At 38.8% G+C, this 25,225-nt stretch overlaps 1 protein-coding gene across 1 annotated transcript in view; it reads left to right on the top strand.

The window, feature by feature from the left end:
• Window positions 1-20,665, top strand: part of LOC142354383 (guanine nucleotide-binding protein G(I)/G(S)/G(T) subunit beta-3-like) — a 46,057-nt gene extending 25,392 nt beyond the window's left edge. The window contains exons 4-8 of the mRNA XM_075406662.1: window positions 6,494-6,626; window positions 8,367-8,480; window positions 15,923-16,108; window positions 16,724-16,902; window positions 19,427-20,665. Of these exons, the coding sequence (XP_075262777.1) occupies window positions 6,494-6,626; window positions 8,367-8,480; window positions 15,923-16,108; window positions 16,724-16,902; window positions 19,427-19,537 (723 nt within the window). The 3' untranslated portion in view covers window positions 19,538-20,665. The remainder of the gene's footprint in view (window positions 1-6,493; window positions 6,627-8,366; window positions 8,481-15,922; window positions 16,109-16,723; window positions 16,903-19,426) is intronic.
• The last annotated feature ends 4,560 nt before the right edge of the window (window positions 20,666-25,225 follow it).

Raw genomic sequence — 25,225 nt, 5'->3', positions numbered from 1 at the left:
CATGTCCTATTTGGTTGAACAAAATGAAGTCCACAAAAATCATTTTTGAAAGCTCCTTCATTGCGAAAAATCCATTTCATGCCATTTTAGGGCTTCAAAAAATTTTTGAAAATTTTTTTCAGAAAAATAACGAAATTTTTGTTTGTTTCGACACCCCATACTTCATAGGTGAATAAAGTGAAGTCAACAAAAAATCACTTTTGAGTGCTCGTTTATAGCGCAAAATCCATTTCAGACCATTTTAGGACTTTGAAAAATTTTGAAAATTTTTTTCAAAAAATTCGAAATTTTGTTATGTTTCGACCCCTCTACTACTTAGGTGAAAAAAGTGAAGTCAACAAAAAAATCACTTTTGAGTGCTCTTTCATAGCGCAAAATCCATTTCAGACCATTTTAGGACTCCAAAAAATTTTTAAAATTTTTTTCAAAAAATTCGAAATTTTGATATGTTTCGACCCCTCTACTACTTAGGTGAAAAAAGTGAAGTCAACAAAAAAATCACTTTTGAGTGCTCTTTCATAGCGCAAAATCCATTTCAGACCATTTTAGGACTCCAAAAAATTTTTAAAATTTTTTTCAAAAAATTCGAAATTTTTATATGTTTCGACCCCTATACTACTTTGGTGAAAAAAGTGAAGTCAACAAAAAATCACTTTTGAGTGCTCTTTCATAGCGCAAAATCCATTTCAGACCATTTTAGGACTTTATAAAACTTTGAAAAATTTTCGAAAAAATTTTTGAAATTTTTTGAAAAATTTTAGGCTTCTGGTGTCTTATATTAGGTTTTTTATGTTTTCACCAAAAAGATTTAGTGAGAGTTCAAAACTTAGGTAACACCTAATTCTATATACAGCGAACATTTCAACAGCGGATATCTGCCATGTTACTGGAGGGCGGGGGGTCCGGACACCCCCCCTACAAGAACTCTCACCACCGAAAAACTGATTTTTCTCTTAGTGAAAGCAATTTTTTTGGTTAAGTTTCGCCAGCCGACTTAACCCAAGAACTTCTCTCAGGCTGGCGAAACTTAACCAAAAAACTTGCTTTCACTAAGAGAAAATCAGTTTTTTGGTGGTGAGAGTTCTTGTAGGGGGGGGGGGGTCCGGACCCCCCCGCTCCAGTAACATGGCAGATATGGATACTACTTCGGGATAAACAGGTAAAGCCCAGCGGGCATTAAGTTTCATTAGAGGCCCAAAGTAAGCTTTAGTAGTCTTTTAAGTGCTTAGAGTAGTGCAGCTGCTGGGATGGCCTTAATTTAAGGTTAAAAGGTCATTTTTAGGAGTTTTTGAGCTCAAAATGGTGCAATTTTTCATGTTTTTTTGTCATTTTTTTCCGTTTTTTGTTTGATTAGTCTGAGGTTGAAGTTTTTAATAGTTGATGAAGGTCTTATAAGAGATAAAATTACTTGTTATGACCATTTAATGAGCTATATTTTTCGGTACCACAAACATGAACACGCAAAATGATACTAATTTTTGCCATTTTTTTCAAGTTTTTTGACAATTTTTGTCATTTTTTGAGTTTTTTCAGCCTCATGGGCCAGGGAATCTCCTTTACGGTTTGATAATAGGGCACTGCGTAGGTTTATAGATATTCTAGATGTAATTGAATGGTTTTCAACATTTTAATGTCTCGAATTTTAGCATTTTTTTTTGATAAAATCTGCATTTTTTAAGTTTTCCTAAAATGTTCGTCAGTTTTTCGTATTTGTCCATTCTCAAGTGCTAGAAAACCTATTCCACGGTCTGATAAAAGTTTAGAGTATGGTTGTTATCGTCAATGGAATTTTTTCAACAATTTAACTTTTCGAATTTTGGAATTTTTTGATGAAGTTTGCACTTTTTTTCAAGTTTTTTGATTTTTTTTGTCTTTTTCAGTTTTTACAGCCTCTCAGGGGCCAGGGAATCTCCTTTATGGTTTGATAATAGGACAATGCATAGTTTCTAGTAATAATAGAATGGATTTCAACATTTTAATGTCTCAAATTGATGCATTTTTTGTGTAAAATCTGCCATTTTTTTAAGTCTTCCTGAAATTTTTTGTCAATCTTTGATATTTGTCCATTCTTAGGTGCCAGAAAACCTATTCCACGTTTTTATGGTTCTGATAAAAAAAAGTTGCTGCTTGGTTCTAACTGTCAAAGGAATTTTTTTAACAATTTAGCAATTCGAATTTTAGAAATTTTTTGATAAAAAATTGAGTTTGGAAAAATTTTTCTTTGTTTTTTTCCCCAGTCACCAGGTAACCTCCGCCAGGTTTTGAAAGTATGTTATAACATAGTTGCTAGGGGTTGAGAGAATGGTTTTTAATATTTTAATAGAAGAAATAGGATTTTTTTTGAAATTTGATTTTTCTAAAAACTGTTGCTTATCGATCTTTGAGCCGTTGAATTTTTTAAGGCCTGGAATTCGGTTACTAGATAGCCTCTAGAGACACAGAAATGATTCGGAGGATATTGATATCAAGTTTTCATCAACCTTTCATTAACATTTGCAATTGATTTTTAAAAATTTTTCTCATTTTCTGAGTTAATGGATCTTCAAGGTCCAGTGAATTTTTTTTCAGGTCTTGCAGATGTAATCCTGGACCGATTTAAGATCCAAAGTTTGTTTTTATATTTATAAGTTAGTCATATTTAAAGAGATTAATTTTGCCTATCGGGGTAAAAGTTTCAAGAGTTTTAGCAATGAGTATATTTTTGCTTAGTTTGTTTGATTGTTTTAACTTCTCAACGTTTTGATGATTTTGTTTGATTGGCTGGCATTGCTCAATTGATGTGCTGGTCAGGTAGAGTACTTCTATGTTTTTTATTCAATTCTTTGAATTGTATTTCAGGACTTGTCCTGCTATGTTTTTTTATTTCGTCGTCATGATTTTTGTTACGACCATATGACGTCACAGTCACTTTTGTTCATTCGTTCATGCAATTTCAACTGAATTGCATGCGTGACGTCATTTTTTGCTCTTAGTGGAGCGAGCTTTTTTGTTCATTCGCGTGATAAAGTTTTTGGTCACACGTGACTTACCTGACTCTCAAAAATGACTTCCTCACTTTGAAATTGACTTTTATTTACTTTAATTGAAAGAGATAAGGTCAAATGGGTGTGTGTCACTCTAAATGAAGGTTACTTGAGGCAGCAATAACTTATACAGATTTTTAATCACGATTTTTGCCGATTTACGAATCTATTGCGGCTATTTTCTGGCAATCTGCCAGCTATGTTTAGATTTTTGTAGTGTTCTGTTTACTTTCGTGGGCATCTTATTATATGATTTACTTAATAGCCTCATCAGCCTCTCCAACGGCTTACATTTAGGCGCTCTCCTTTCGTTTTACCTTTTGATCACGTTTTTCGTTCAACATAAGTCACGATTTTTACGCTTGACTGACCTCACTCACTGTTTCAAGTGATTGGATTGTAAATTCTTTCACGCATTGAATTACGCAATGTAGTGAATTAGGTCAATGTCAAAAGAGCAAAATCAAAAGAAACGATAAACCGATAAAGCCCTGTCATTAAGTCATAGTGCATTAGGTTATCAAAGTTCATGAGAGCGATTGCTAGCTGATATTAGTTTTAAGCCTAATACGCTTCAGTTTAGAATTGAAGTAAGTATAGGTTTAGAATCTAACTGAAACTGACACTGGAGTAGAACAATTTTTGAAACTTAGGAAAAATTTTTGGTCAATTTCTCTCTCCCCTTTTTAATATCCGCGAAGCGTTATTGGCCTTCTCTTGGTTTTTTTTATTTAGTCGTCAAGATTTTTGTGACGACCATATGACGTCACAATCACTTCAAATCTGCTTTTTGTCCATTCGTTCATGCAATTTCAACCGAATTACGTGCGTTTCGTCATTTTTCACTCTTAATAGAGCGAGCTTTTTTGTTCATTCGCGTGATAAAGTTTTTGGTCGTACGTGACTTACCTGACTCTCAAAAATGACTTCTTCACTTTGAAATTGACTTTATTTATTTGCTTTCGACTTTTATTTAAAGAGATAAGGTCCCTTGAATAAATCTCACTCTAAATGAAGGTTATTTGAGAGCAGCTAATGGAGGCAGCAAAAACTAATACAGATCATTTATCAAAATATAAAATCTCAGCCTTCAATGAAAAGATTAATTTTTTGTCTGTCTGTTTTTTTGAGACTGTAGTTCTACAAAGCTAGTGCGGCTATTTTCTGGCAATCTGCCAGCTATGTTTTTGTTTTTTCCTAGTTGAATAATTTTTGTAAATCAGAACCACTTTTGAAATAGGCGGTAATTTTTTTAATAATGATTACAAATATGCTTATTTTGGTGAAAGTTTTGGTCATCTAGTCGAGGTCTGATTGCGTGAAACAGATGCGCAGATCGCTTTAGTTGCTACATAAATTGGTATTTCTTCGACGGTGACGTGGAAGAAAGCCGATTGAAAGAGGGCCAAAAATTTATTGACATATTTGGCATATTGTCTTCTTTAGCATTTTTTTGTGAAGATTCTGTACTAGGACAGGAATTTATTTAGAATTGAGCTCAATTGTGTGTGTCCTGTTTTAGGAAAAGTACGCTGTGAAAACTGAAAAACATCTGTTTTCCCCTGTTAGCGAAATCGTTCTCCTTTCAATCGCAGGCATAAAATCTTGCGTCATGCGAAAAATAATCTTGATATTGGTAGCCAGATGAAAAAAAAATTAGTTTAAATAGTTCGAATTTAGTACAAAGTTACAGATATGAATAACAGAAAATCATATATTGTAACAGATACTTCAAACAAAGACAGCAAATAGAGCCTATTCTGCTCATCTAATTATTGCCCTCCTCTGAATGTTGGCACAGAGACAATCTCACCGAGTCACACATTTGAACCTCAGAAAAATTATCCATAAGAACATTTTCGTCTATCAGATGAACGACTGAAGATTGCACACATATTTTTTTTCCATTAACAGCTACAAAGCGATAGCTGAGGCTTTTATCTGCCTGCTTTTGGTTTCTTGCGTCAAGGTTTTTGTTGCGGCCACATGACATTAAAAATTACTTCAAATCTGCTTTTTGTACATGCGTATATGCAATTTCAACTGGAGTGCATGTGTGATACGTCACTTTTCGCTATTAGTGGAGCGAGTTTCTTTATTCATTCGCGTGATAAATATTTTGTTAAAACCGACTTTTCTTTACTTCAATTCAAAGAGATAAGGTCAAGTGAGTGTATATCACTCTAATCGAATGGTATTTAAGAGCAGCTATTAGAAACAGCAATAAGTTATACATATTTTCAATCTAAATTTAACATCTCGGCTTCTTTTTGAGACTGCAGTTCTCCAAAGCTATTGCGGCTATTTTCTGCCAATCTGCCAGCTGTTTTCTTTTTCTGTTTCAATCCCGATGTTCGGCTAGCGCGTGAACGGCGGCTATTTTCCGGCAATCTGCCGGCTTTTTATTATTTGAGGCTGATAGTGTCGCCTTCAGATTCTTCGATTCTTAAAATTTTAATTCATGACTGGTACTGCAAGACTGGTCTTTTTTTCGTTTTACATTTGTTCGCACATTAAAGCTGGAAGTCAAATTTTCTGATTGACTTCATCCTCTCACTAACGGCGCTTGTGGGCGTGATGTCAGTTTTTTTTTCTCTCTCTCTCTCAAAATTTTTCAGGTCATTTGCGAGATTAGATCATACGTGACTTGCCTCACTCAATAAAATGACTTTTGCACTTTAAAATTCAAGTATAATTTGAATTTGTTTAGACTCAAATGAACGCATATTTGTAGTGAAGGACCGTAGTGAGAAGGTTTCTACTGAAGGAATTTTAACAAGCTGTATCAATTTATAGCGGAATGTTTTTTTCATAAATTTTTTAGCGGCATCGATAACTTTTTCAACTTTTAGCTGTCTGTTTCTATCTGCAGTATCCGGCCCGCAGGTGTTCCGGCAAGCTGGCAGCTATGTTGTATACGTTTCACCAAAACTACTGAGGTTTAATTTTATGATTTGGAGATCAATTTTGGGCTGTTTATAAATATTTGTTTCACAAATTTGCAGATTTAATTGATAATTTGGCGCCAATCAGCTATGTTTGATCTTTTTTGCCTAGAAATAGACCTAAGAGCTTTGGGCAGAAACATGAATCAGAATAGTGGAGGCTTTTAGAAGCTTTTTATAGAGATTAGTACCAATTTTTATTCTTGTTTAGTTTTATTTTGGAACAAATCAGGTTTTCTATCAAATCTGTTTCAATCTTCAAAAGTTGGCGACCTGTTGTCGTAGAGCAAAATTTATTGGATGGACTGTGGTCGTAACATTGTTCAAATACTTATTACTAAGTCGCAGTCATCAGTGCTGCGGGCTGCTACTAATACTACTTTCTGATTGACCTCTATGTTGAGCTTACATGTACATGATACAGGTAATATTTATCAGCTATTGCGTAAAGCAGTCGGTCATTATTAATCCTATTTCTGATACAAGTCCGATTTGTGATATGTATTTGATATTTGTTGTTTTTAGGTGATGAGCAGCGGGTTCGCACCCTCTGGCAATTTTGTGGCCTCTGGTGGCCATGACAACGCAGTGTCCATCTACTCCCTCAAAGGTGGCTCAGTGCCAGACAAGCCAGTACAACAGCTCACAGACCACAATGGTAGGCATCGTCCAAGTACCTCACACTTGACCCCTGTTTACTCTTGAACATCTTAACCCCTTATGTCTACCTACAATTAATTTTTTTTACTTTTCTTATTAAAGCCATGACTACTTAAACTTGAAACCTTCAATCACCACCGGAATCCCCCAGCCAAACACCACCGCCAACTCCTGCGCTCAACCAACCACTAGCACTAGCCCCACCCCACCAACCACCGCCATACCGCTTCATAGTTGCAAAGCATAGACGGTGTTGTAACATGGCCCACAGTCCGCTTTATGGCATTGCGAGACAGAAACTAATTGAAATCAAAAGTTGCTTAGTTTAACTCTCTTAGTTTAAGAGGACAAGGCTTGCAAGCAAATAGTTTTTAAAAAGAAAAATTTGGTTTGTTTTAACTCCGGGAGGATTAATGATTTTCCCCAAACAAGGCTCTAAGTTCTACCAATAAAGTGATCTTACTTTTTCTCAAAAGTAATTGCATGTCTGGTCACAATTTGTAAGTGTTTTCTTTACAGTTCCTTTTTTTTCTATAATTCTGTTGACTATTTCCCATATCTGGTAAACTTTTGTTGAGTTATTGTGTTACACTGTTGAATTCAATCAACATTTATGTGAGCTGGTCTAATTTTGAACCTTTGGAGTAAGTTCTCTAAGGCGGTGTTGTATGATGAAATTTGACACCCGCCCATTTCACTAACTGTGATAGTGGTTGTTGCTTGATGCAAACACAAACAGCGTAAAAGTAGCTGAAGTAATGCTGCTTATACCAGAAGCAATGGTACTATGCTCTCATTTTGAGATTCTAATCAGTGCTCGCTTTCTTTCGATATTCAGCATTGTGTTAAATTCGTGTCCATGTAATTTTGCATTTGCAGCAGCAGCTACAGAAAAGCAAGCTGCGTGTCGTTTGATACTTACTTGATTTATTTTCCATTAACTGCGTAGACAGTCATTTGATTGGGGGGGGGGGGGGTGCGGAAAAGGTCAGTAGTGGGCATTCGTGCAGAATTAGTAATTTTAGGAAACCTAATCATTACAGCAACAACCACTACTGCTGCACACAAACTACATGCTACTTAGCTAGCTACCTACCTATCTGATGTTTCTATTACAACAAGGCCTACACTTTCAATACTTGAGTAGCCTAATATGCAGAAATAATACAAAGTATCTTGATTAGTTTGACACAAGAAAGTCGCCCCAAACCAACTGAACTAATGAGATTAAATAAGCGCAAGCAATCTGAATTTGATTGGGGTTTGCCAGCGATGTGAGCATGCGGTTATAAAATGCTACTAAATATTTTAACTTCCAATTTAGATTACATTTCTAGAAATCCCTGAAAAAAAAAACACTTTTTATAGCCGGCAACCAGATCTAGTGAGAGGTGATAGATGTTGTGTAGTCCTCATTTCGACCATAAAAAGGTCTTCCAAATAAATGAAACTGGGTCTGCTCGTTAAAATTTTGCAAAGCGAATTTCTTTTCATGTTCATGCCTTGTGTTGCAGCACGTTTTCTTGGAAACGGTGAAAAAAACGAGTGATGTGAAAAAAACAAATATAGTGAGTGATGTTTTGTGTATGAAGCGGTATCGGTTTAGCCTGACGTGCGCGTCCGGCTATATCTTTTCTGTATTTATTGCAATGTTAAGTCCTAGCAATATTTTTGTGAAAAGGTGAAAAAGACGATTTTCAAAAAATGTTGCGAGTGATTCAAAATTGTTGTGTTGTAGGTTTCATCTCTTCCATCCACTACATAGACGACACACAGCTGCTCTGCAGTTCAGGGGACAACTCCTGTGCCCTCTGGGACTCAGAGCAGAACATCAAACACACCTCATACGAGGGTAAGTCTCTCATCACTCTCTCTTTACCCAAATCGATCCATAAACTATTACTCACAATTCTTTGTGCGACCCTACAAAGCTGTTTAGGCACTATAAATATTTTTCTACAGATTGCTGTAGGCATGATTGCTGTAGACCTGTATGAGGCCTTTTCTACAGATTGCTCAAATTGCTTTGATATGAAACTATGATATTGGCAGTATAGATCAGTTATGCATGTAAATGAAAGTAAATGTTTAGTTCAGACTGTTATTCAAAATGTTAATAAAATTAGTAAAACGATTTGGTTATGGATTTGAATTGAACAGGTGATTATATCAAAGTTGGTCTTAAAAAGTATGATTAATTGGGGTTCGGAACTTCTTGCACACCCGGAATTTTGTAGCAGAGCACCGGTTTTTTGGCCGATCAATCTTTCCTGAGACGTAAAAAAGTGCGACCATCTTTGTTTCTCGAACAAATGGCTTCAACTGTTTATAGTTTTGTTTTCTTTCTTTGTTCATTTTCATGCTTTCTTTAATTTTAAACACAATAACGCAATTTAACTACGTGATTTATGTAAAGTATGCATTATCGAATTGATAATATGAATCTTGATCGATCATTTTTATTGGAGAAAGAAGTATTTAGTTTTACTAATTGCTCTCAAACGAAGTTTGTAAGCAATAACATTAGCGCTGTGGTCTTTTTACGAGTCGTTTTGATTGGAAATATCAAAACTAAAAAGGTAGGAACTTGAAAAAACACGAGGTAGAGCTGCGCATTGCGAGACAGTGCCTCGAATTTGAAAAACAGATGCAATTGCGATAATTAGTAATTCAGGAGCTTGAGGAGAAACATATCAACCAGGCAGCTACTGCAACCCTTGGGGAAATCGAGTAGACGACAAAATCATCAGCAGACGGGTCCGACACAGGCTAGCTGAGCGAGCTGATTACTGAAAGAAACACGGTCAAGAGCAATAAACTTGTTCAAGATTAGGTCAATTCGTCACAGGCCGTGAACATGGCAGATGTTGCAATTGAACCGAGTATGCATCTTTCTGGTTCCATTGCTCAATCAAATCAAACCAATGCCATTCGTGCTTCTTCGGCTCAACTTCTAAACTCGCATCCTTTGGATCTCAATACACATGGTCAAGTTGAGGCTAACATCAACCTCACTGACAATAGGCTGGAGACCGGTTATATCGTAAATAAAAGTGCACCTCTTGAAACACATTCAAGAACAGCAACACCTTCAATATACACGTCCATCATCACCAATAGACTTTGGTATGCCAGCACAATTCCGAACACAGCCCGATAGCTGTCTCTACCTACCATGCATTTTGATGGTCTGCAGCTGGTCGACCAACAGGCCGATAGGTCAAGCATGCGGGGACAGTTGAAACTACTCAGCCGTTCTCGTTCACCACCCTTAAATGCACTCGCTAATGTTCCGCTAGCACTTAAGCAGCCACAAGCACAACTAAGCGCCCGCTCTGCTCCATCCCCTGTCCTTAACCCCATAGCCACGCAACTCGCGTTAATCCCACCCGCATTTCGGTTTGCTCGCGCACCACCACCAACTGCACTCCCATTAAACGTCAAAAACCCCGTGGCAAACAATGCCAATTAGTTACCGCCCGCTCCGCCTGCACAGAACATTTCTTCTCCCGCAAATGTTTTTTTACCACAGTTGAATTATCCACCGGCCCCACAGCAGAGGTACATGCCACTAATTTCTGTCCCCTCAACCCAAGCAGCTCTCCCTTTGCCGGATCCAATCATTGACGCTTGCGGGAATCAGTTCCATCAAATGCAATCGCACTTGTTGGTACATCAATAATTTTAAACAACGTACCAATGGCCCGTTATTTAACCCTCATGTCCCTACTTCGCTCTGCTCCTCCACTCATGTACAAGCAGCAGCAGCATGGTCCCAAACCCACGTAACATCAGAGTTCATGCAACCGAATCCCTTTAGTTCTGCCACTGGTACAGCCCCAACCTTCGTCTTTCCCATCGCTGCTCCAACGTATGGAGCTACCGTTTGGGACCCCTTGTGTTGGGGTGGCTCACCGCATCCCACACTTTCGGCTCGTTTGGATATTTTCACAGTACAAAGGTCTCCACCTGCACTGGCATGAATAATTCGGACAAATTGAAAGCGCCATAGACTCAGTCTCTGGCTGTTTATGTCAAGCTGCTTTACTAAAGAACTCCTGAGTTCGCACATTTCGGAATAATGTATAAGGATGCACTTAAGACAATTGAACGTAAATTTGGCCCACCACAGGCAGTTTTCAGTGCACACTTTGACAAACTCTGCTTTTTCACCACTAAAGTTAAACAATAGTGATAATTCAAACTATTCTGCTTCTATCTCGAGTCTTGTTGGGGTCTTTATGTCCCTTTCATACGACGCTGACTTGAAGAGCGCCTCGCTACTTAATACGGCAGTGCAAAAATTGCCGCCCAATATGAAAGAGTCATGGTCACTCTACGGTCCAAAGGCATTGGATACAGCGGACACCTCTCGACTCAATGACTGTTTGAAACAAAAGGTCGAGGCACATGACTTGATGAAACAAACATCAATAAAGGCAAGAACTGAGGACAACACCAACTCAGTAACCAAGACCAAAGTTACCAAGGACTTTCACTGCCAACACACAGCAAAAATGCAGATACAAACCGGCTGCAACTTTAGCAACATCAGCCACCACTCGCTGCATTGTCTGTAAGGGTAACCACCGCCTCTGGGAGTTTAGTATTAAAAGAAAAGTCCCACAGATTGAGCAAAGGTAGCGACCGAAGCAAAACTTTGTTTTTCATGTTTGAGGGAAAAACATGTTCCGGCAGTGCCCAAATCCCAGGAAATGTACGAATGATGGTTGCAACAACACCCATAACACACTTCATGGGGCTGAGAGGGTTTACCCATCGAAATCCTCAACCAACAACAAAAGCAGTTCCAATACTGGTGCAAGTCGAAGTAAACCTTCTAGTGGCCAATCAACGTTCAAGACCACAACATTGTCATCCGTGAGTACCTAGAAAGGCCTCTTTCAGGTGACTGAATTACAGTTCGCGAGCTCTACTGATAAGATACCACGACTTTGGTTTTGTGCAATACCGCTTGCAGTAACTCTTGGATGTCCAATAGTCTTGCAAATGGACTGGTTTTGCATGGTACAGCATTGAAACTAACAGTCAAGGATATAAATACCGAGGTTATTGACACCAAGATGTTTGAACTGACTGTAACACTACGCGATAACGAAGCATCTGATCCTTCTGGAGTTAGTCCATACGTGAAGGAAAAGTTGAATGTAGGTGCCGACGCAATCAACCTTAAGCCACTCCCAAGAAACATATCCGCACCGAGAAGGTCTAGATCCGGCTAAATGTTGCTATGGAAACATCCAGATGATACTCGGACAGGATGCCATCCGCCCGTTATAGTACTTTTCTGCCGACAAGAAGTGCTCGTCGTTCATTTTCAGAATTAGTCTTGACTTGTTTTTAAAGATAAGAGGGAGCAGGATTTTGAAATTACTAGTTGGCGCAATTAAGCAAGTAGAGCCATGATCCGCCGTGGATGCTCGTGAGCATGAAATTCTTGAAAACACCACTGCATAATGGAAAAAGGTAAGACTCCAGAATGCTTTGGGCTGACGATAACATCGAATTGTCCAATAATTACTTCTCAGCGCCGGTTCAGTTAAAGAAAAGCGGCTCACGAGACACCAGTCGTTAAGGGAAAAGTTCGGATACCATCAAAGAAGATTTAGGAAGTGCTACGCAGTAAGGGTCAAAGATGCCCTCCAGGTGGAAAGTTGCTCGGAAAGTGAGTGGCACCTACCGCACCATCGGGTTGTTAACCCGAACAAACAGGGCTAAATGGGGCAGTTAAACTCCATGGCGCATCTCCTAATAAGTCGTTACTCACTGGACCCGATTTATTACAAAATCTTTGAACTTCTAAGCTTCAGACAGCATCCATTTGCCATATCAGCCGAAATCGTGGGAATGTTCCTCCAAGTGCGAGTATACCATGTGATTAGCAATCTTTGGCTGTTTGTGACTGGAGGATCCCACATCAAATTTTTGGTACACCAGTATACACGCCACATTTTTGGGCTAATGGACTCGCCTACTTGCGCTAACTACGCACTACAGCGCACACCACGTGATAATGCTCAGCAGTATCCGGAAGCCGCAAAAGCCGTATTTGAGAAATTCTATATGGAAGATTACTTAGATTCAGTGGAATCCCCGAAAGGTCCCTCATTAGATTAGAGGAATTAGTACTTTCCATCTAGGTGAGCTCAGGCTCACTAAGTTTGTAAGCAATTTGCTTGATCTGGCTGACCGGTTTGATGAGTGTCCTCAGTCTACTGAACCGAAAGTCATTGTTTCATCCAAAGCGGAATTAATGAACGCGCTTGAGGTTAAGTGGGATCACAACAACGATACTCTGGTTGTGGGCAGGGGTACAAACAACGCCATCACAAAAAAATTTGACGCAGCGTTTGGCTTTAAGTTTTGGTCTTGTCGCACTGTTTACTGTAGGTGCTGGTTAAATCTTGAAAGACATCTGGCATGTCAATAGACGAAGTTGGAATGGTGGGTTACCCAAAGACACAATTGATAGAATTCTTGCACGGTGTGACGAATTTTCGCTGTTTGCCAAGATCACTATACCAAGAAGTTACTTTTCAGAACCGTTCCAACATCTTGAACTCCGCTTGTTTGGTCATAGCTCACAAGACGTATTCAGTGCTGTAGGTTTTTTCGGACTCAGGTAACTTGCGATTAAAACAGAGTTGGCGTTAGTCGTGGGCAATGCTCGCGTTGAACCTATGAAGGTTGATGACCATTTCGATGTTAGAACTGCAAGCCGCTCTTCTCGCTGTACGCTTGAAAAGGAAATTGTCGAGCATTGACTGTTGTTGTTGTTGTTGTTGTTGTTAATACGATCATCTTGCAGTGGGTAAACTCAAACAACAAATATCCCATCTTTATCGGAAATCGTGTAATTGAAATCTTGGAATACACCAGCCTTGATCAATGGAACCACGTCGCCTCTTGTAATAATCCGGCAGATTAAGGCACGCGTGGTATGTCCGCTGAGTTATTGCAATAAGAAATTGGGTGAAGTGTCCTGACTTCTTGGGAACTAAGCAATTGCTTTCGTTACAGATACCGACGTCAATAACATCAAGTTCGGTGGTTTAACCAAGGAACAAGATCATGACTCCACCTCATCTTTAGCCGCATCCGCAACCAAAATCGTTAATGAACAAAGCATTCATTTAGTATCGTATGATAAGTTCAGTTCTCATCAAAAACCAATTGTTACCGCATACGTGCTCAAACTCCTTGAAAAATCAACATCAGAGCATCGATTACTTAAGGTCAAAAGTACAGGAACGTTACGCCGTCCTTAAACTACGTTCCACTCTGCGTTCGATTAAATCAAACTGCGTCTTGTGTAGAAAGTTATGTGTGGCAACCATAAAACCGATTAAGGCAAACCCGCAAAAGGAGAGACTTGCTTACCAGTCTCCTCCTTTACCAACACAGGAGTTGATTATTTCGGCTAATTTTACTTAACCGCTCGTCGGACTACAGAGAAGAGGTTGGGATTTCTCTTCACTTGCCTGACTGCACGTGCTGTCCATGTTGAAGCCGTTCCGTCCATGGATACTAGTTCCTCTGTTATGGGAGTGGAACGGTTTTGTTTCCCCCAGGGGTACGCTTGTTATTTGTTTGTCAGATAATGGTACGAACTTTATCGGAGCGGAGAAAGATCTCCGTGAATGTATTCAAAAATGGAACACTTAACATCTCCACGGTTTTTGCGCTTAAGGTTATTAAATGCAGTTTCAATACGCCCAGTGCGCCACACCAAGGTGGCATCTGGGAGAGGTTGGTGCGTGTTTTTGAGAGGGTAATGTATACCACCCTCGGTACATGTCTCCTCTCAGGTGAGGTTTTGATTACTACTTTTTGTCTAGTTGAATACGCACTGAACGCACGTCCTTTAACGCCCGTAAGCACCAGTCCATCTCACCTCAGCGCAATATTACCCAATCATTTTCTACTTGGCAACCAAGCAACCGGAATTCCGTCCATCGTTGGCGTTGACGAGTTCGATCACCGTGAGGGGATCGCTCGTGCGCAGTCTTACGTCAATGCAAAAGCAATTTTGGTAAGTTGGCTGAAGGAGTGTATACCTGCTCTGAACCGTAGGTCTAAGTGGCAGACGTCTGCCGAGCAGCTGTTGGATCGTTAAGAAAGCAACCCTAGGGGGTTACTATCCAACTGCTTGAATTGAATATCTTCGATGCTGTTTCGACAGCGTCGCCCGCTCCGCCATCGTGCGCACGTCGTCTGAATCGCTCGTTACGCTTGCACCAATGTTCTCAACACCTCCCTCCGGGCCGGAGGATATTACCAGGTAAATTGAAATGAGCAATATATTCATGAAATGAGCAATACATTTAGCGAGAAAGTTTTACTACGTCATTCTCTTAACCACGTGAGCTTTATATTGCATAAAATCCGTTCTAATATACGTCGGATGGCCTAAAGTACTTTTAACATAATTTTAAGTTGACCTAACTCATAATGTATCAAATAAGACCAGTTTACGTAGAGTAGTTTAGCAAGATGTTAAGTAGAGCAGTTTAGCAAGAGCTATATTATGAATTGAAATATCGAAAGACTGTCTGTCAGCTTTGAGTGGTATTCTGCAGGTTTTTTACGATCCGAGAACTGTTTTATATTGGTGCTCTCTATTTTTATAATTCATTGAATTTGAATTGTATTTGGGCGCTGTCTTTTTTTAAAAGGTTGTTCGCATGTTTTCCTAAGTAAAAATGTAGAAACGATTTTGTTCACGCCAAAACAGGAAGTGGGGCACAAAAAGCGAGTGGCTTTGGTGTGATTTCAAAGTAGAGTGAGAAAACAGTCTGTGACCAAAAATTCGCTTTGCTTTCTGGATGGTGGTTTTTTTTGTTCGTATGTGGCAGTTTGACTTTGGTTTTCGATAGTTTTAAAATTTTTAATCAGTTTCTCTTCTAAGTGGTTTTCCCAGCCCATTTATTATCCATGCTAGGTCTATTCTTTTGTTTAATCAATGAAAATTCTTTGAAATGTGTCAGAAATTGTATTGCTATTATTTTAAGATGTAAGATTGTTTCACGTAGCTAGCTTCTGACGCAGCCAAACGCTCGTCAGTCGTTTGAGAGCAATTCGTCCGATGGTGTTCTAACGTTATCTATCATCAAACGTCGAGGCGAGAAACGTCTATCCTCTTTTCAAATTTAGATTTTTCTTTGACGGGTTGGAAGAAAATGTATGAACCCTCATCAATGATGTTCCTTTTTAAAAAAATAGATCCAAAAAGTACAATTTACCGAAGTGTATAACGTCCATCATATTATGCAGGACACACGGCAGAAGTGATGGGTCTGGCGGGCAGCAGTGACAATACAGTGTTTGTGAGTGGGAGTTGCGACAGGAGTGCGAAGCTGTGGGATGTGAGGGACAAGGGAGCCAAACAGACATTCACTGGACACGAGCTAGACATCAACTCCATCAGCTTCTTTCCCAGCGACCGAGCATTCGTCACAGGTAAACAATTTCATCGTCACATCAGGTCTTGCTGTTTACCCTTTACTTTGAAAGGGTTCGGCTAATTGGCTGCTTTTCCGTAAATTTTTAAGCTGTGTTTTTGTGTGACTTGTTTTTGAATGATCTTCGCGCGCCTTGATTGGCCTCCAGTTGTTCATTCCCATTCAAACACCGATTTGAGCCCTTGCGCCCTAGATTATGTAAAAAATGGTAGCCATATGGGTAACGTGAAGAACCAAACAAAATAGAAGATGCTCAAATATGTGTCCAGCTTGCAGCTTTTGATTGGCTGATAAATATAAACTAAGAAAAGTAATGAACGCAGTAAAATTTCATAAATCACTTCTTGCTACCACCACACTAACCTTTAATTTGCTTAGTATAGCACTAACGACTAATAACTAAAGAATTTAACTTCGCAGAAATCAGAACATTTTCTCGCGTGCCCCGCTCTCCGAAAAAATTCCATCAAAATAAGCGTTAAAAGGTTACGTTAGTTAGCCTAAAGAAAGATAGTAAAAGCTGAAATCAAGTCTTCTGCACCAGAAGAGGTCACAAATTATAAAATGTAACTTGATCTGATTATGAATCTTCATTTGTTTGTTTGTGTTGTAGGTTCGGATGACAACTCGTGTAAGCTGTACGATATAAGGAGTGACCAGGCAGTGGCCAGTTACTCGCAGTTGAACCTGAATTATGGCATCGCAGCCGTCAGCTTCTCTCGAAGTGGACGACTCCTTTTCGTGGCCTGTGACTTCGATGTATTAATTTGGGACACCCTCAAGAGTCTCAAGGTCACTCATTGTTTTCCTAATTTATTGACTGAATTATTGGCGGCAAGACAAAATATTCAATGCCAAAAGAGCCAATACGCAAAAATAGACCCAATATTTTATCCTATGCGAAAGATTGTAATAAAGCAAGCTTGTAATACGAACATAGGTAAACGAAAAGGCCGTAAAGGGAATTAATTGGGTATGATATCGGGTATTTTAGCATATTTCGTATTTTGGCATTGAATAAATTGTCATGTAACCGAAGTATTAAAGGATAAAAATAGTTAATTGTAGAAATCGTTAGCCTTTTTCGTATGTTCCCCCCACAACACTCCTCCTTCCACCCTCCAGCACCCGGCAATTTCAATCCACCCCAACCTATCGTTCAGCCCTGCTAGCCCTACCCCCTTCATCGCTTGACCACCCACCCCCTAATGATTGCATCCCAAAGCCACAACTGGCTACTACCGTAGCCAACCGCTTAACGGTTGTTTGAGAGCAAGTGGGTTATGGTTTATGCTATTGAAAACAACAAACAAACTGCTCACACAGCAATATGCAAATTTCGGATTAATTTTTAAAATTTTTTAAAGACACTATCTGGTCATACTTTAATATATTTGCGTAGCTTTTTCAAACCACTAAACCGAAAAAACATTTAAACAAAAAATGTATGAAAAAGCCGCACGTGAACTAAACATTTCGCTCGCTTACAAGAAGTGATTACATACCTCAATTTCTCTCTCTCAAAAACAGTTAGAACAAAAAACTAATGTCCTTTCGCTCCCTTTTGCATTTTTGTTCAACACTCAATTAAATCAAAAATTTTTCAAGCATGTGAATTGCTGCTTCAAATCTCACTCCAATAAAATTGACTGAAAAAGACACTTCGAGTCGTTAAATCAATTTAGTTTCTAAACGTAAGTTATCACATGCCATAACTTGCATAGGAAGTATCACACATTTTACAAAAGAATAATGGCACAGAATCTGCAAAAGTATGTAATTTTAAAATGTTTCCGTTTTGCATTACCATACGACACCACTTCACGGTTTTGTTATTGTAAATAAAAAAGAAATTTTGTTTTCAATTTTTTTATTGGGGACTAGTAACGGAAACTCGTCTACCCATTTTTATAGAATCCATAGTATTTAGATTGTATTGATACCCTGTCTTTTTTAAAACATCTCTTCACGCTGTCTATTTTTTGAAGTTCTGTTCACATACAGATCTGGAGAGATAAGCCAGTAGGTTATAAGCCTGATTTTCTTCAAATTGCTTTTAAAGTGGAGCGAGAAGTTGGGGTTTGAACAAATGTTCGGTAGTATCACAAAAAAAATTATTGAAACCGAATTTTGTTCGCGTGTGGCAATTTGACTTCTGTTTTCAGTGTTTCCTCTATTGAGCGCTATTAATATGATATCGTCTGGAATCGTCTTTTTAATTGCTATCAAACGAAGTTTGTAGCAATTATATTAGTCCTGTCGGTCTTTTTGAATGCCATTTTTCGCTTGACCAATTTTTTGTTCGACGCATTTGACTTTTCGTCCTCCAAAACGGGATAAACAGGTAGCACCCAGCGGCCATTAAATGTTCTTAGAGCCTTTCAGCTCACTAGTCTTCAAGTATGCGATTCACAGAATCTGTTTTGGAGACTTGTACTTATGGTGCGAAGGGTGGTTCTTAGAAATTGACTCTCCCCGGTGCACCCCCAGCTTTGCTCACTTACGCCCCTTCAATTCAGCTAAAACTAGCCTCACGAAACCATGCCTACCTACTGGCGAAGCCAACCGCTCGCCGGTCGTTTGAAAGCAATTCGCCTGACGTTAGTCGGTTATGTTTATTATATCTCTGTTCTCTTTGTAGTTGCCTGTTGAGAGTATTGTTGGGTCTCATTTGTTGCTAATGAGGCACATATGAACCGAAGTGAGGGTTGGAGTTGAAGGCTAGTGGTTTTCATGACTTTGATGCTATTCAATATTGTTAATGAATTTTTGAGTTTTGAGAGTATTTTTGTACTTATCAATAATCTCATTAGGGACTGATGTCAAAAGTTGCTGATAAGGATTACTTTAATCAGTTCAATTGACTCACTTCAGATCTATAAGTGTTAATAGTCAGGTGCTTAGTTAATTAGTTTCTTTGAAAAGTATTTCAGGACTTGTCTCCTGTTATGTTTTTTATTTGCTCTCCAACAATTGTGAAATGATTGTAGTGGTGTGTCTTTTCGATGCTAAATTTTTTTCTGACAATTTTACTTACTGGCTTTTACATCTCTCCTTCGCAATTGTTGGCACTTATATTCAATTAGCGACAGTTAACTACTAGCAGTGATACGAAATTGAAAAGTGCGACACATTAGCTACCAGTTTGGAGACCAGAGTAACGAATAATCCGGGGCTGAAAGCTGAAGCCAGGTCGACTTAAGCAAAATAATCTTCGGTAAAACGCACATGAAGCAACTCGTGCTGTATAAAGTTAATTTCTCCCTCCCTCTCCCTCAGCGCATATTTTGCCTTCCTGAAAATATGAATGTTTTAGGTGGGTATTCTCTCTGGACACGAAGCGCGTGTTTCTTGTCTGGGCGTGAACTCGGATGGCAACGCAGTCTGCTCTGGCTCATGGGATGCCAAACTGAAGATCTGGAACTAAACCAACAACTTCCACAGATATACCACACACACAGTCACCCCTACCCCCGTACCCTGCCTGAACAACCCAACAGTGCTCATTGCCCACTTGTTTGCATCTGCTGATATTTGTATTGGTTTTCAAATCCGATTTGTTTTCACTTTCATTCGCAGCTATCAACGCTCATGTTTACACTAGCGAGTAAACAATATTTACATCTCGATTTTGACTTATTTCGAAAAGCTTTCGAGGACTAAAGTTGACTTCTCAAAACTCAAACAGTATTGAATAAAACTACTTGAAGTGTTATGTGCTTCTACGCGTTTGCATGGTGATTTGAACAGCTGAATTAATTGTTATCGGAGCGGGCTACTGTTAGCTGAAACTGTGTTCAAACTGGGCAAGATAAAAAGGGGCTTTTTGAACATTAATTGATTATATTGTGACTTTGGAGCCGGTCTTTTGTAGTTAGTTTGTCAAAGAATATTTTGTACTTCTCATCTTATCTGACAAATTGCAACTTGTTCTCACACAACTGCTCTCAGTAAAAATGGCCCTCTTTGAAATGACTATGGAACCAACGGTTGTTAAAATTATGAAGACTATGGAAAAATGGAACCAAAACTGTTAAATTTGAGGGATTTTTGAGAGCCCAAGTAATATGCCAGACCGAATGAAAAAAGCGCAGTTTTATTAAATTATTGATCTGAAAATTTAATATTGTTTTCTCTTTTTAACACAGTGACTTCTATCCAAAAGTTAAGCCAATCTTTAATTACTAATGCTCATTACTTTTGTAAATTCAATTTCTTAGTCATTCATTTCCACTTACAAATGAAAAGAAATCTATCAGACGTAACAGTTGACATTTTAAGTGGAAATTGTCTTCTATTTTTTGTCGAATGTATTTTGATTTGACTGATTTGATAAAGAAAGAGAGTTGTGCTTTTCCTATAAATTCGCAGATAATCTTCTAATTGGGCGAAAAGTAGAATTGTGTTGATAAATTTATTGGTAGCAAAACGAACGCAGGTTCATCTCGTGTTTGTACCTCAACTTAATTAAGTGGCATGTTTTGCTCAAGTTTGTAGCGTTTATAAAATAATATTTTCAATTTCAATTTAATTTCAATTCATTTTTGCAAAACAACCTTTCTGCCTCAGCCATAGTCCAAAAATTATTATTAGGATTTTGTTAAGAGGGTCAAAACAGGCGCTGCTATTGGAATAAAATGGGCCAGTACTGGAATCGAGCCAGCGTTTTTTCGCAAGGCTGATGTACAATCTCTTGAATTGACTGGTCGTAAGCTCCGGACTGTGAGTAGTATCCCTTTTAACCCATTTTCTGGTTCCGCAGGGTTTCATCCCTCTGCCAAAATTAAGCTGAACAAAAAGCTGATCTTTGCGCAATTCACAATTGGTTCTCTTTCTCATTTTGCTTGCTTCCATTGAAGCCTTAGGCGATTTTTGTCATGCACGCCTTTTTTGCAATTTTATCGTCAATTGGTATGTTGGTTGCGCTCATTTGCAGTTTTGGCAGGGCACAAATTTTATAAAAACCTATATCCATTAATTTTGTTCGCGTTTTCAGGAATTCTTGCTCATTTTGTCATTTTTGTTTGTTGACAATAGTGTTTTTGGATTTGCCTCTAATCACAGGGGAAGGTCGGTGAATTATTTGTTCGGACAACTTAAGCTCCAATTTTTGCTAATATTTCGAAAAACAACTTTTTCTATCAGAAATGGAAACAAATATGCATCTTCCGCCCACTTTGTTCAAGTTTGCCGGAAGTAGAGACCTAATAACCGCTGATACAAGTTAGACTAAACTCGAAAGTTTGACTTCCACTTCGTATAATAATGTTCATGAATAAAGAATTTTACCGGCTTTTGCTAACTTAAAACGAATGCTATCCGCAATGCATCAGTTATTTTTGATGTATTGATTTTTTGTTGCATGATAATCTATTTCAGCGACACATTGGGAAACAATTACTTCTGTCCTGATAGGGTTCTGACTCGTTAATTAGACGTTAACAAGACCTGGTATTTACAAGATCGAAGAAAGAAAAATGAGAAAGCGAAACAGCCGCTCATAACTAGGCCCTGGTGTCAACTTCAAATGCCTTTGCGGGAAATCCAAATTGAGCAACTTGAGTCTTACTTCTCAATAGCGCAGCTTCTGCGGCATCAAGTGAAAATAGGTTGATGTCATGATTCCAATGTTAGAAATCGAGTTCAATTCCCAACTTAAACATTAAGAAACTGTAAAGTTTAACTTGCCAGCAGAATATCATGAGCAGTTGATTTGAACCAACAAAATCACTGAAGTCAATAAAGCTAAGTTTAGCTGTAACGTATCTCATGTTCAATTTCCCTATACCAATTTGGAAGTAATTTTCTGTCAGGGTACGTCATTAAATATGTTTAATTCCCGGATTATTGAATAAAGTGTCCAGTTGGTCAGATTTAGGTCTCCATCTATAAATCATTGTCCTCTAATTAGATTATTGTCTCAATTTTTCCATCGTTAATGGGAATATATGTTCGGGCAATCTTAGAGCCTTTTTCGTCGCACAAATTCATAGCATCATCTTTTAGTTTTTTCTCACAAATTCATATCACCTGTTCGTTTGATATTTGTTCAGCGTGGAAAAACTGACAATAGTTTTTTGGCGAAACAGTTTGTTCGACAGCCAACAACTTTCGCGTAAGTTGACAAAAGCTGTGCTTTTTCCATGGGAGCTCATAGCATAGGCTCAGGGGACAATCTGGTGATTCTCCGGCAGCAGCAGTGAAACCTGGCTTTGAGAAGTGGCCCTGAAAGTGAAATTAGTCTAATGAGTTCTTAGTGGTTAGTTTGGAAAGGACTGCAGTAGGAGGGAGGCTGCAGATGTAGCAAATGCGGTGAGAAGAGATCTAGACAAAACTTGCAACTGGCACAACGATGTTACTCAACGTGAGTAAGTGGCAGTGGGTCCAACATTGACTACACTAGAAAAGTATTTTTTTGGCTCTTACCCAGTAGAAGACAGCAGACAAGCCAGTGGAGACGTTGAATAAATTACATGTTAATAAAAATTTATGCGTTCCTGGACTTTGGGTCCATTCAATGAGTGGTTAGAAGCATAAAAAAGCCCTTAAAGTGATAGGCATTGACTGTGTGTGTGGATCACCATACACTTGAGCAGAGGGGATTTCCAATGTAAACGAAAAACGATGCTGTATGTCACTGACTATTCTTCAAACCTTATCTGTCTGAAGATTCACTTGGCTTTCGAGAGAAGGTAAAGCTGCAAACAAACTCCAAGGGTGAAATAAATGCACAAAAATTATTTTAACTCGTTTTGCATCGTTATTGAACTCAGGACAAGCTTCAACACCAAGAAAACAGAGAGTGAATCAAGCATATGAGATCAGGAATACACCAGAGATATTGATCAGCTCAAAGAATGGCGTTGGCCAAGATCAAAATGGCTCAAATTGTAAGATTTGCAGGGACCCAAGCAAACGGAGAACTGGAGTGCTCACAGACGTGAAAAAAAACCTTTCAGAGTAAAGTTGTTCTCAGGCTTCCAATTCTTTTTTTGCTGGCCAGAACAAGGAGTGTTTTGTTTGGAGTTGCCAAAGCCAAGGAGTGAAGTACTAGCCAGTCTGATGTTATTCTTTCTCACAGTGGGAATGCCCGAGAAGCTCACACGACAACGAAAACAAGTAACTCTCAGGACGTACTGGGTAATGTCTTGCATTTTACATGAAATGACTATACAAGGGATGCCAAAAATGACAACTCTCCCAAGAGTGATGATTCTATTAAAAACATAACCAGAAAGAGCAAACGGATACATCTAGGCATTACGCAGATAGCGTAGGCACTCATCAATAACAACATTGAGGAGAGCTAAGATGTTGAACAGGTGGCAATGGACGAAGAAGCCACTGCTATCAGGTGTTTATGGGACTCAGGGTCATTTGAAAAGATTGATACATATAACTTCTCACACGCAAACGAAAAAATGGATGTAATTGAGCCCAGACGATGGACAAGGTCAAGATGTTTTACGCAATGTTATGCAAAATTCGGAACTCATCTTGCAGTGACTGTGGGTGAATATGTGGAATACAGATGAGTCTATGAAGCTATGCCAAGTGTTGAGAGGAACCAATAGCACCTGAAAATGAAGAACGAAGTCAAAGTTTTTCAAGAAAAACTGACATGGAACCTATTGCGACAACCCACAGAAAATGACGTCGCTCCTGGCAAATGGTTTTAAAAAGGGGACTAGGACCTAATGGCTACTACAACAAAGGACAATTTTTGGCAAAAGGATATAAACGGGTGAAAAATGATACTTTCCCCTAAAATGCTTCGAAATCTTGCTATGTGATCCGCCAATTGATGTCAAAGTGACTGCACTCAACTATTAGGAAGATTGTACCGGTAAAAAACACAAGAGTTTGTAAAACTAGGACAAGACGGAGAAAGATAGAATATCGACTGAATCAGTCAGTTTACTACATGCAGAAAAAAGCAGCCGGAACCTGATACAAAAGACTAGCAAATTTTCAAACTAGACAAGAATCCAACAGAAGCAGTGATGGTTATCGTTTGTTTGCAAAAGCTGATACAAAGGGTCACACTTTGTTTTGTTCTGGGCTGACAAATTCGTTGTGGAATAAAAAAACTGACAGTGATCTGGACGCCAACAAGATGCTGGTAATTGGAATAAGCTTTTAATGTGTTTTGGAATGTAGTTTCTTCCTTTTAGCGCACATTTTCTGCAAAATGCACATATTACCGCAGTTCCAGCTGCCTTGAAACACTTCCTGACGGGACCGAGAGCGTTTTCGCATCTAAAGCCTCGAAAAATAACATTAACAGCTCTACTTGTGGCGCAAATCAAATTGAACATTCTAGAGGGCAACCATTATGTAAGACCCCCACCCTATCATCTCTCACTAACAGAGAGACTCGGGTACCAGTTCCTTCCTTTCACAAACTTCTAGATTGTTTGTTTTAGCCCATCTTAAGTTAGCGTTCATCGGAAAAGATGGCGTTTGAATTGTCTGACCACATTTGTTGTCCAGGTTAAAGTCGTTCTATCTTTAGATGCTATGTCTTATGCAGTTGTTATGCTATTGGGTCGTTGCATTTTGTTTTCTGTAGAAATATGCTGGCTATAATTAATCAGATAATGATCTAAACTTCATCGGATTCAAAAAAGCGTTGGAAAAAAGAACATAATAAACATTGTCGTGAGTTATGGATATAAAGGCATCAAGTGGAGGTGCAACACACCCAGTGCGCCAGACTTAAATGGCACCTCGGAGTGTTTAGTTTGCAGTTTTGAAAAGTGCTTTTTACTGTCCTCCATACAGCTGACTCATGTGAGGTTTGTAACTCCACGTTTTATCTCGTCATATCTGTTACAGCAAGCCCGTCCGGCCTGGACACAAAAATAACTATTAAATATCTACTTGGTAACGAGAATTTGGATTTCCGTCAACCCTTGGCGTTGAATAGAATCTAGGCCGTGGACTTGCTCGCAGTCCTATGCCAAAACAATTTGGTCACGCTGTCGAAGCAGAAATGTGATCAACAAGAATTCAAAGACGGGCTGCTACTTCAAGATGAAAGAGCTGGGTGCATCACTAGGATGTGGTGTCAATGGGCAGATCACATTTTCTCTGTAATCATTAGTAGCAAAAT

The sequence above is a fragment of the Convolutriloba macropyga genome, chromosome 15 (assembly GCF_964194025.1).
Source record: "Convolutriloba macropyga chromosome 15, txConMacr16.3, whole genome shotgun sequence".
NCBI classification, from domain to species: domain Eukaryota; kingdom Metazoa; phylum Xenacoelomorpha; order Acoela; family Convolutidae; genus Convolutriloba; species Convolutriloba macropyga.
The sequence above is the reverse complement of the archived record's forward strand: the minus strand, read 5'-3'. Positions and strand labels throughout refer to the sequence as shown.